The sequence below is a fragment of the Chenopodium album genome, chromosome 5 (genome assembly GCF_948465745.1).
Source record: "Chenopodium album chromosome 5, dcCheAlbu1.1, whole genome shotgun sequence".
NCBI lineage: Eukaryota > Viridiplantae > Streptophyta > Magnoliopsida > Caryophyllales > Amaranthaceae > Chenopodium > Chenopodium album.
In genome coordinates, this window is record NC_137838.1 from 62,668,185 (window position 1) to 62,681,326 (window position 13,142).

The 13,142-nt window shown below is 32.6% G+C and overlaps 1 protein-coding gene across 2 annotated transcripts; it reads right to left on the bottom strand.

Moving 5' to 3' along the window:
- Positions 1-3,252: 3,252 nt before the first annotated feature.
- On the bottom strand, positions 3,253-8,898 carry LOC145632160 (glutamate dehydrogenase B). 2 transcript variants are annotated; one of them, XM_081684461.1, is made up of 10 exons: positions 8,713-8,898; positions 7,103-7,232; positions 6,306-6,419; positions 5,820-6,041; positions 5,651-5,725; positions 5,293-5,409; positions 4,955-5,205; positions 4,341-4,416; positions 4,175-4,261; positions 3,253-3,667 (listed from the first exon to the last, which is right to left on the bottom strand). In XM_081684461.1, exons 2-10 carry the CDS (start codon positions 7,208-7,210, stop codon positions 3,482-3,484), a joined length of 1,236 nt encoding a protein of 411 aa, XP_081540587.1. In that variant the 5' UTR covers positions 7,211-7,232; positions 8,713-8,898; the 3' UTR covers positions 3,253-3,481. The 2 variants fall into 2 exon arrangements, with proteins under 2 accessions (XP_081540587.1, XP_081540588.1); XM_081684462.1 differs by lacking the exon at positions 8,713-8,898 and adding an exon at positions 8,233-8,364.
- Positions 8,899-13,142: the final 4,244 nt, after the last annotated feature.

Here is a 13,142-nt window from a genome sequence, read left to right on the forward strand (position 1 = left end):
CTTGCTTAATTTAAGCACTAATAATCATATTTTAGTTGGTAATGGTCATCGTATTCCAATTTCTGGTTATGGTCACACAAACTTTCCCGATAACAAATTAGCTCTTCGTGACGTCCTTTTTGCCCCACAAATTATTAAGAACCTTATTTCAGTTAGAAAATTTACCTCTGACAATTCGGTTTCTATAGAATTTGACCCTTATGGTTTTTCTGTGAAGGACCTTCGCACGGGGAAAATAATCACGAAATGCAATAGCCACGGGGACCTCTATCCAGTCACCACCACTACACCAACATCTTGCCTTGCCACCTCTCTCACAGCCGTTTCACCATCCACATGGCATGATCGACTAGGACACCTTGGAGCACCTTCTTTAAATTTTCTTAGGAATAGTAATTTTATTGATTGTAATAAGGAGCAAGTCTCCACCTTTTGCAATTCTTGTCAACTCGGAAAACATACTAGACTTCCTTTTTATTCCTCTAATAGCAAAACTACTTGTGCTTTTGATATTATTCATGCTGATTTATGGACATCTCCAATTCGTAGTACTTGTGGTCACAAATATTATTTAGTTCTTCTAGATGATTTCACTCATTATGTGTGGACTATTCCTCTTGTTTATAAATCTCAAGCTTTTAAAAAATTCTTAGACTTTAAACAATTTGTACACACGCAGTTTGAAAGACCCGTCAAATCATTTCAAAGTGACCATGGTCGCGAATTTGACAATGACCCCTTTAAACAATTTTGTATTGATCATGGTATTGTCTTTCGCTTCTCTTGTCCTCACACTTCATCCCAAAACGGGAAAGCCGAGAGAATGATCCGCACTCTAAATAATATCAAGCGCACTATGCTATTTCATGCCTCCTTACCACCTTCATACTGGAATTATGCTCTTGAGACGGCTACTTATATTCTTAATATATTACCCACTAAGGTTCTCAAAAACATAACTCCAGCTCAAGCCTTATTTGGAGTCATCCCTTCCTACACTCACATTCGTGTTTTTGGTTGTCTTTGTTTTCCGAATCTCTCCTCCACCATTCCTAATAAATTAGCTCCTAGGTCCGCTCCTTGCATTTTCTTGGGTTATGCACCAAATCACCGTGGTTATAGGTGTTTAGACCTTCACACTCGTAAAATCATTTTTTCTAGACATGTCACTTTTGATGAGTCAACCTTTCCATATCAAAACTTGGAAAAATTTAGTCTAAAATCATATGATTTTTTGGGTGAAAGTGAGTCGTCTCCTCTACTCACTCATGCCATTTTTCGCCATCTGACACCTACTGCCACACCAACCCACAATGCAGTCAGCCCAACCCCACGAACTCCAGGCCCATCTAGCTCCCCTCCAAGCCCAAATAACCCCCCTAGACATGCGGCCCAGCAGTTCACCATTTCCCCTCCCAACTCACCTTTGCAGCGCACTCCTCAACCAAATAGTGGACACATTGCCTCACCTATGGCCCCACCCTCGCCACCTACTTACACACCGCCGCCTATGCGTGGCATCCCACCCATACAGCCTACACGACCACCTCCTCCATCGCCTCCTATAACCCGTAGTCAACGGGGAATATTTAAGCCTAACCCGAAATATTGTAACCTTACCGTTCCTCTTTCGGGCCCACATCCTCATAAATCACCCTTACCAAAGTCTTATAAGCATGCTTTAAATGACAAAAATTGGAATGCGGCGATGAATGATGAGTATAGTGCTTTAATTAAAACAGGGACATGTGATTTGGTGCCTAGGCCTGCGGGGGTGAATATTGTTAATTATTGTATGTGGCTCTTTAAACATAAATACAAGTCTAATGGTGACCTTGAGAGGCACAAATCTCGTCTTGTATGTGATGGCAGGTCGCAGGAAATTGGTGTGGATTGTGATGAGACATTCAGTCCGGTAGTAAAGCCGGCCACTATTCGTACTGTTCTCAGCTTAGCTCTGGCTAAAAAGTGGTCGATTCATCAACTAGATGTCAAAAATGCCTTTTTACATCGTGATTTGCAGGAAACAGTTTACATGCATCAACCTCCGGGTTTTGTTGATCGGAGGGCTCCCACTCATGTTTGTCGGCTTCGCAAAGCTCTCTATGGTTTGAAACAAGCTCCTAGAGCTTGGTACCAACGCTTTGCAAATTTTATCCATAGAATATTCTCATCCTAGGTTTAGGATATATTTTGTATAAGATTATCTTTGATATTTGTACATATCTTATAGTTACCTAATATGATTAGGTTTCTCATTGTAACCCTATAAATATTGATCAATGGAAATCACTCTAATGGAGGAGTTTATATTATCTGACATGGTATCACAGCTTAGGTTAGATCTTGGGATCATATACAAAAATTCTCACCCTGCCGGTGGGTTAGAAAATTAAACCCACCGGCGGGATATACAAAGTTTTTTATGCTTCCGCAAACACACATATAGATTTTTTTTTCTTTTCTCAAAGTTTTTTTTTAGAATCTTTATGTAACCTTGCGCCTCCTACGTAGCAATCGCGAAAGCCTCCTCCATCGTTGTTGTTGGCAATCGCATACACTACCGCCTCCCACTACTGGCAGTAACCACATCTGCCAACCTACTCCATGTGCCGCACTCTATTTCCACCTCTCCATGACCAATGATTCTTACATTGCCTTATTGGTTTTTTTTTACACATAATCACATAGATTTTGTTTTGGTGGTGGTATATCACAATAAGGTCAACTTTTGCACATCTCTTTTGCTATCAAGTTAGCTCCTTTTATTGTTGCAGCACTTGGAATCTTTGTGGAGTATTAATTCTTGCTACCTGGTTTCTCTTTTGAGAATTGATTAATTTCAAGCGGTGGGATTTAATCTTTTCTTGCGCAATTTTATTTGTTTTTCTTCAACTGTGATTTCACGTACGACTGCGGGGGTGTGATAGATATTATATTTAGGATAATATTTGTCGCAGATTAGGATATATTTATTGTATATTTTGTATGTTTATCGTATCTAGGATTCCTATCGTGTTTAGGCCTAGCGTTGTAAACTCTATATATTTGATCAATGGTACACACTCTAGTTTGAGGAGTTTTCCCGAAATCTAACACACACACACACACACACACACACACATATATATATATATATATATATATATATATATATATATATATATATATATATATATATATATATATATATATATATATATATATATATATATAATGTTAAAATAAAATAATAGATCGACAACATAAAGATTAATAATAATTCTCATGCTCACATTAAATGATAATAAATAGAGTTACAATCCGGTTGAAAACCGAAACAATAACACCATCTAATTTAATCGGGGTAAAGATAATAACCCGCGTTTTTTATAAAGTCGAGTATAAACTATAAAGACATCACATAATATCGAAATGCAACAATCAAATGATCTAGGAGCAAAGAGAGGTTTTATTAAACAAAATGACAAGTTCATGATAATTAAGCTTCCCAGCCTCTAAGAACAGTTGCTCGTGCAACACGATTTAGTCCAAGGGTGAAGGCTCCCATACGAAGATCACAATTATGTGTATTACACATTTCCTTTACATTCTTCAATCCTTTAGTCATATATGTCTTCAATTCATTGTTCACTCTCTCTTCTTCCCACATAAAACCTTGAATGTTCTGCAATTAATAAACATACACTTATATCAGATAATGAATATTCATTGTGTATTTCCTTTCATATAAACTAACTATTTACAAAAATAGACTATCTCAAATTTGTACTCTTAATACTACCTCAACTTCAAATTATTTGTAACAATTTGACCTAAAGAATGAGTTAAAAATGTATTGTCGTTGCAAATAATTTGAAATGAATGTAGTATGTGATGATTGCATTAGAGGAAGTGATGCCTTTAGCCCTTTATACAATAGAGCACAAATGTGTCCAACATTTTTAAATATTATGGATTAGACCTTAATTTCAATACCACTCTTAACACATTCAATTATTCAATTTTCAAGTTAAGAATAAAACATTGAAGAAAAAATGTAGAACATCAAAAGATTTCCAGATTTTAAAGAAAATCATAATAGTTATAATAAAACATAGAGCAAAGAAATGACCAACCAATTTTTAAGCAACTAAACTCTACCAGAATCACTTTATAGTGGAGGATTTCATACCTGAACCCACTCAAAGTAACTAACAGTAACACCACCAGAGTTCGCATATATGTCGGGAAGGATGACAACACCTTTCTTTTTAAGTATCTGAAAAAAAAAAAAAACCTCGTTATAACAACTCAACTACAACATCATAGTACAAAATATTAATACAGTTTAAACAAACCTCATCTGCTTCTGGATCAGTAGGATGGTTTGCAGCCTCCACAATAAATTTGGCCTTGATTTCATTTGCATTATCCCTTCAATCATAACAAACAAACAAATTTTTAATTCGGCAATCCAAGTTGGAAAAAATATATGAATTGAAATTCAGGTCATGAATATTTCTTCAAAAGCAAGAAAATACAGTGCAATCAACTCACAAGACTAAGTATTAGTTGATCTGCATAAAAAATACTACGTGATTCATAAACTAAGCTGAAAGTCCTGGGGAAGGGGGGGGGGGGGGGGGGTGTGGAATCCTCTTATACTTAAAATTTGAAGGCAACTATTAGTTAACTAGGCCATGAATCCTCTTTGCCACTATCATAAACCATTTCAACATTAGAATCTGATAACCAATGAAGAATTTCAGCCATTGTAAATTCATATTAAAGAATTGGCACCAATATTAAATACTTCGAAAGAATTAATTCAGAACTGAAATGGAGATTTGATTGTCAATTATCCTTCACACCTTGTGTTTAGATAATATGGAGTGATTCATTTCTTTACTCAACATCAAATATCAATTTATTTACATACAAGGTGAAAGGTTAAAGGCACTTGAAGATGAACCTGTTAATAACTCCACCAAGGGCTGCAGGGATTAGCACGTCACAATCTTCAACCAATATTGAATTGGTGTCTATTGCATCTGCATCATGGAAACCTTTGACTCCACGATTTTCTTGGACATGTTTGAGTAAGCTGTCAATGTCTAGTCCGTTCTTGTTTTTAATTGCTCCAGTAATATCACTTACAGCAACAACCTTCCCTCCTAATTCACTGATGAGCCGTGCAGCCCACGAACCCACATTCCCAAACCCCTGAGATTAGTGTAGTTAGGATCAATTGTGACGGACAAACATCATAATGGAATATAATTAAAGTTCTCTTTTCACATTAATGCATACCTGTATCACAAATCTCTGACCAGATACAGTCTTTCCATACTCATTTAAAAGGGCTTCTGTAGCAAATAAAACCCCTCTTCCTGTAGCCGCATCTCTACCAAGAGATCCACCAAGGTCCTAATATTACATCAAGATCAAATTAATTTAATTTTTTAGAAAATGAAACTTAATTTAGTAATAAAAAACGTGAATTAATTAATTCTATTGCTAACAATTTAAAGCATATTAATCAAGAGGTATGCTTAATGTATTGTCAATAGCATCATTATGCATCTAAAGTGAAGGCCTGGAGCACACAATACCATCAAATTATAAGGTTACTACAAATAAGCATAATCACAGTTATCAACACACTTACAATAGGCTTTCCAGTAACAACTGCAGGTGAATGACCATGGAACTTAGAGTACTCATCCAATATCCAAGCCATCGTCTGTTCAAATGACAGTAAGATTAACAATTAAATTCCATACATATATGTCAATACCATTACAGACACCTTTTCACAAACAAATAACTGATTTCACCTGTGAATTGGTCCCCATATCAGGAGCGGGTACATCAGTGTGGATTCCAATGAGATCATGAATCCTCTGGGTGAAAACTCGTGTCAAGCGTTCAAGTTCAGAAGCACTCAAGTCAGATGGGTTACATCCTATGCCACCCTTGGCACCGCCATAAGGAATATTTGCTACTGCTGTCTTCCATGTCATTAATTGTGCCAAAGCATTGACCTCATCTGGATCAACCTACAATATTGATGAACAAAATTATTAATCACAGTTATCGAATATTGTAGATTACGCAATTTAAAATGTCTTTATTTTGTAGAACGTAATGACAAATTATAATTGAGTTATCAAGTAATAGTACAGTTTATAGACAAAAAGGGGAAATCCAATGTAGTACAGTTATACAGATACAATAATGACTTTGTTAGATAAATACAAAATAAGTTTTTCTTTTCCTCAGTAAATGAGGCAAGAAATAACAGAAAAGACATGGGAACCAACCTCTGGGTGGTATCTGATTCCACCCTTCATGGGACCTCTAGAATTGTCATGCTGAACTCTGAATCCAATAAAAGAAGCCAAAGTGCCATCATCTTTGGGTATAGTACACTCAACCTGTTAAAACTCTGAATCAGTATTTTAGCAAAATACAAGCTGAAGGTGACATATTATAGCATATGAAGGCCCATATGAAATTTTACCCAAAAAAAAAAAAAAAAAAAAAAAAAAACCTAGTATCAAAACATTAAAAGGTGCTTGCATGAACATGCGTACTGCCAATAATAGAATATTAAATAAACCAACCAAAAGTAATCTGTTTCTTACAAAACAAATTGACAGGTATTTTGAAGCTATAGCTCACATAACAGTGTCATATACTCATATATAACCATAGAATCATATATAAGCATACTTAGCCCAGTGCAAAGGTTTGACACTTGAGTTAGAGAAGCTAGTTTGGAAAACCAAAAAAAAAAAAAAATCTAAAGACCCTAGAACAAGATACAAACTAAAAGATGACAAGTACTCACTAAGAGAGTTATCTCAATTTTCAGATACCGACAATGTACCTAGTACTACTAGTCTAGTACACATGTTTGATAACAATAATCTTACTACATTTAAATTGTCTGATTACTTTTTCATAGACAAATTTATGAGAATTCTAGAGACTATTAATGAATTCCAGACTCTTGCTCTTTCAGCAATGAAATGAGCAACTAGTAACAAAATTGAGTCGGTATATAACTTCTAGAAACATAGTTGATAGTAAGTGATTAAAGAAAAGCATCATCCACCTTGATTTCCCTAAATGGGATAAGAAGACTCTTTTCAAGTTTAGCATCCAACCCCAAAAGTCGGGATGCAAGCTTAAAATTCCTATTAGTTGCTGCGAGTGCGTTCATGATTTTACTGCTTCAGAGTAAGCTGAAATTTGAGATAAACGGTATTATAAAATCTTCAAAATCCAAAATTAAAATCAAACAAAAATAAAATTATGAATTAAATAAATCAAAGCTCATCTACTGAGAAGGACAGAAAGAAGAGCAACTGCTCAACCTAACAATAATAATAATAAACAAATACCAGAAAGATAGAAGTCAAGATCAAACAAATTAAGCAAATATATTAAAAACAGCTCAAGATAAACATGGCCATATGCAAGCATGGTCAAATGACCCGGTAATCATCGATTCAATGAACTCTCTACCACAGAGTACATGAAAATTCTGCACTGGCAAATGCATCACTAGCTAACTTATTAACTTCATACGTTGGATTGCCATAAATGCAATTTATTGTTTGAGAGGGCGATAAATATTCATAAAGCTCGAAGATTGAGCAACACTGCTCATTCATCGTAATTATCAGTCTTAATTACCCTATCCAAGGTTTTAGCCAACACTTGTATCCCAATCCTTAAGAAAAATTTCATATCAAAGCATACACGATGAAAGCAATTAAACTAATGGATTAAATTTGGGAGCATCTACCTAAGAAAGCGACAGTTAGCATTTTCTTCGGCTTCAATCAAAGCAACACAATGTGTGTGCAAACATTAGATTTCAAATTCTAAAAGGCATAAAGGGATCACTCATATAACCACTCAAGCCTCAACTAATTGGTCATGTAATATGTATGATATAGTGATCAAATGGTCAACTAGCAACCTTCTTCACCATTTCACCCAATAATTAAAACCTCAATTTAACCAAAGTGGTAATACATACTCAACTACTATATAATCAATGTGTTAGATCTCGGGTTCGAATCATTTCAAAGCTAACATATAAACACAACTCATAAATGTCGCGATCAAGACTCTTAACAAACAACTAAACAACAATTAGTTGACTTAATTGGATTATTTGCTCAAATTGCAGAAATTAAAGCAATGCCAGCACCTTGCCAGCCTATTCATTTTTACCTATAGAATTTGAGTAAAATTGAAGTGACAAACACAATCTGTAATTTGAAATATAATTCCAAAATTAAACTGGATTTAATGGACCTAAAGAAACCCAGAAACCCGCATAAACAAAGACTTTTCACAGTTGAATCCGAGTAAAATGGATAGGATTGTCAGCATAAAACAATTCTAATATATAATCTTGGAAATGGTAAAATTGGAATTCGGAATTTACAATTTTAAAATCATCAATTTTACAGTATAAACAAAACCCATGTGAACTCGATCAAAAAAAAAATCATAATACTAATTAATTAAAAAAAAAAAAAAACAGATCAAAATATCTAAAATATCATAGAATGTAAATTGAAAACAATTAAACCCACAATTAATCAGCAAAATATAATGCAAACCCAAATCATAAAAATTCACATAAGTTAAAAAAAAATAAATAAAAAAAAAAAAAAAAAAAAATCGGATTTTGCGGAAATTACTAACCAGAGAAGGTGGCAAGTGGGGAAGAACAAATTGAATTAGAGGAGAGAGAAAATTGAAAATTGAAAAAATGAAGAATTTGGGTAGAATTGGGGAAGGTGAATCGTAAGAGCAGAGAGCAAGGTGAAAGGTAGAGCAGAGCACGAATTTCAGGAATTTATTTATAGGGGAGAAGAAATTGAGGAAAGAATCAATACTTTATTATAAAATTAAATAAATATACAAAAATAAAGTTGAAATTGAAATTTGTAAAATGTGTTAGTTTTTGAAATGTATTTAGACACGTCAAGCTTACACGTCAATTGTATCTTTGGTCTATAATACTGTATATATATTCCGTCCTTTTTTTCTTCACTTTACATTGCTGCTAATTTTAAATACTTCCTAGTTCATTTTTTTTACTACCTCCGGTCTATGGGTATTATTTGTGAGATATAAAATATTTCAAAGTTACAAGTAATTTGAACCGGAAGTAGTATTTGAAAACATTTTACAATATTTATTTCATTTCTCTCAACGAGGGGATTTCAATTTTATTTTTTATTAGATTCTCTCTCATCCAATTTACCTACCATTAATCCCATTATCTTTATATTTTAGTACTCTTTCTAATTTTTCCTAATTCTTCACAAATGGGAAGTGGATCAAGTATTTAAAAACACATACAGTATATAAAACTTTTGAAAACAATTAAAATAAAAATTGTAAATAAATAAATAAAATACGATGTCTAATTTCAACATAAAAATTGTCAATGAGAAACCGATAGATATTGAATTTATTTGAGCATGTTATCCATGAATCGAATTGGTAAACCCTTGTCTTATTCCGTATGACGTGCTACACGTTCAACTAATCAATGCATTAAAGCATCATTATTATGAGTAAATGAGTAATGTTTTTGTTAAACGTTATCGATAACTCATTACACCGTGAGATTCACGGTTTTTTTTCTGCATGTATTTTTTTTGGTTTTTTGTGATGTCAATATGTAGCCGTTAGTGTTATAAATAAGCATTTAATAATTTTTTTATTTGGTACTCCCTTCGTCCCTAAATTACATTCTTGGTTTCTATTTTTGGGATTACATTTCTCCTTTTCATTTTTAGTAAGTTTTTTTTCCCAAATATCTCAAATCAACTCTCTTTTTCTGTTGTATATTTAATGCTTTCTCACTCTTACTATCCTAATCCCACTCTTATTTTCTCTCTCCATCGTTTTTCTCAAGTTTGTACTTCCCATAACTTTTTTTTTTTGAGGCATGTACTTCCCATAACTTACCTAATGAATATGATTGGTTCTTAATTTTCAATTGGAAGCATGTTATTGATCCTTTTTTTTTTTTTTTTTTTGCAAAGGATTGATGACATGGCATAATTAATTATTAATCTATCTTTGTTTTACTCAAAGACATCATTTAATGTTTTGTATTTCCCATTGAAATATTTCAGTATTGTTATTTGTCTTATTCTTTCCTCCTTAATTCTCGTGTAATTTTACAAACAGGAATGTAATTTAGGGACGGAGGGAGTACTGTATTAATTTTAAAATGCAAAACAAAATTACGCACTAATCAGTGTAATTAATGTTATATTTTCATTTATTCTTTGTATATCTTTTTTTTTGTGCTCCCTCTGTCTCTTTATTAATGTACACTTTTTATCATTTATTACTCACATAATATTAAGAAAGTGGACATTAATAAAGGGACGGAGGGGGTACTATATTTCTTGTGAAATCTATTTTTTAAAATAAAATTATACCCCTCACTAGTTTTTACCTATAAATTTTTTTTATATACATATGAATCCCTGAGGAAAAGTTCATTTCTTTAAACCTGGCCTATGTAAATCGTGTCAATTAAGTTTTTGATCACCTGATTTTCACTTATCTTAATTTATTGGAACTTAACTTAACTTACCTAAACTTAGGGTATGTTCACCTTTACTAAACTGAACTGATTGGAGTTGAACTAAACAGATTGAAGCTGAACTGAACTGAACTAAACTGAGCTAAAATGAATATTTTATGAGAGAGGGTAATTAGGAGTTGAACTGAACTGAACTGAAATTAAATAAATGTGAACAGACCCTTATTAAAAACATATTTTAGTTGTAATCTAGGGCTTGTTCTCTTCAGTTCAGTTCAGTTCAGTTCATTTCAGTTCAGCTCCAATCAGTTCAATTCATTTCAGTTCAGTTCCTAATGTCTTTTTATCATAAACAATTCAGTTGAGCTCATTTCACTTCAGTTCAGTTCAGTAAATTGCCCTTGTACTTGAATAAATCCTATTAAAACTTATTTTTCCTAAACTTATTTAATTTTTTTTTTTTTTTTGGAAGATCTAAACTTATTTAAATTTATTAGACCTGAAATAAGTGAAACTAAGGTAAACAAAACAAGACCTTAATATTTGATTAATTATAAGATATATGGAATTTATTCTAGTTTCATTCTTAACATATAATTATTTTTTTCTTACAATATAATATCAAATCTCCTAATGAATTTTTTTTTTAATAAATCATATCTAAACTAATATGGATAACAGTATATCACACATGTTATAGTTTGATTTCACCCAAAAAAAAAATGATATAGTTTGATATAGTTTCCCAAGCTACTTCCTAATAATATTTCACCTTTTTTTATACATCGTTTATGAACCAAATCCACTATTTTTGTATTCATCATTAGTAATCAATCGGGTCTTACTAAGGGCATGTTCACAGTACATTTACTGAATTGAGCTGGACTGAACTGAATTGAGCTGAACTGAACTGAGCTGAAATGAATATTTTATGAGAGAGGGAAATTAAGAGCTGAACTGAACTGATTAGAGTTAAACTGAACTGATTGGAGCTGAATTGAACTAAACTGAAATTAAGTAAATATGAACAGGCCCTAAGTTAATAAGCTATATTCTTGTTTAATCGGCGCTTCTCTAAAAACGTATGCAAAAAGATTGTTATATCAAAGTACAATGGTACATGTTATACTGATGATTATCGATGTTAGGAAGAGGGAGTAAGAGTCTATTTTATTCCCTTATTTTCATTTATTTCTGATTTGATAAATTTTACTAAATTCAGGTAATTTCATATAAGTTAAGTGTTAAAGGCCTAATTCAACTAGAAGCTTAACCTGATGATTGGGGTTCAAGGATCTATCACGTCGCCTCACATGAGAGCTCTTTTGGGCTTGAAATGTAGATGCAGCATGGGCCCTCCATTTACCCTGCGAGAAATATTTCACTTTGAAAGGAGGCGTGGACGAGATGATTTATACTCTATCAGTAAGGATATGTTATGTTCATCTTATTTTCACTTATTTCAATTTTATTAAATTCAGATAAGTTCAGATCAGGAAAACTAAGTTCTGATAAGGGTTACCCAAGTTTGAATTACAACAAATATAAGTTTTATTAAGGTCTAATAAGTTTAGGTAAGTTCGGATAAGTAAAAAAAAAAATCAGATGAATAGAACACACTCGCGTAGGAAAAAAAATAAGTACTAATAAGGGTTATTCAAGTTCAAATTACAATTAAAATAAGTTCATATAATTAAGTTAAGTTAAGTTCATATAATTTTAGGGCTTTAACTATTCACCTTATTTCACTTAATTAAAGTCTAACAAGTTCAGATAAGTTCAATTAAGTTAAGATAAATTCAGATAAGTTAAGTTCAATAAGGCCTCATTCACTTCACCTTATTTTTGCTGAAATTAAATTATTTTTACAGAACGGAAATTATTTTTGCTAAACTTAAATTTTTTACTCATATGAAATTAATTTTACTGAACTGAAATTATTTTTACTATATATATTTCTTCTTTAAAGTTTTTTCACTAAACTGGAATTTTTTTTACCGAATTGAACTTATTTTTACTGAACTGAACTTATATTTGCTGAATTAGAATTATTTTTAATGATTTTTTTTTTTTAAGTTTGATAAGTCTAGTTCATGAAAAATAAGTTCTGATAAGGGTTACGAAGTTCAAATTACAATTAAAATAAGTTCAGTTAACTTCAAATAAGTTTAGTTACTTAGTTCAGATAAGTGAAAATCGAGTAAATAGAACATACCCTTAGATAATGAAAATCTTGAATACACTCCATAATAGTATCTCGGCAAATTTGTAAGAAAAAACCTTTTAAAAGCATCATTTTGCGAAAAAAAAACCTTTTAAAGTTTTTTGGTTTAAGAAAACCACCATGTAGACACCCATTTGTGTCTCCCCAAAACCAAACCCGGTGATTAGTACCTTTCACGCCGAATCATAATCGAGTGAAGTGAAAGTGTGGAAGGTTTAGTGTTGCGGATAGTTTTAATTTCTTTTCTCTTCTCTCTGTTTTTGAAAACCTATTTTAAGAAAACAGCCAATCCAGTTTGGTTTGGTCCATTGCAAGGGTCCAATAATGGTGTAGTTGGAT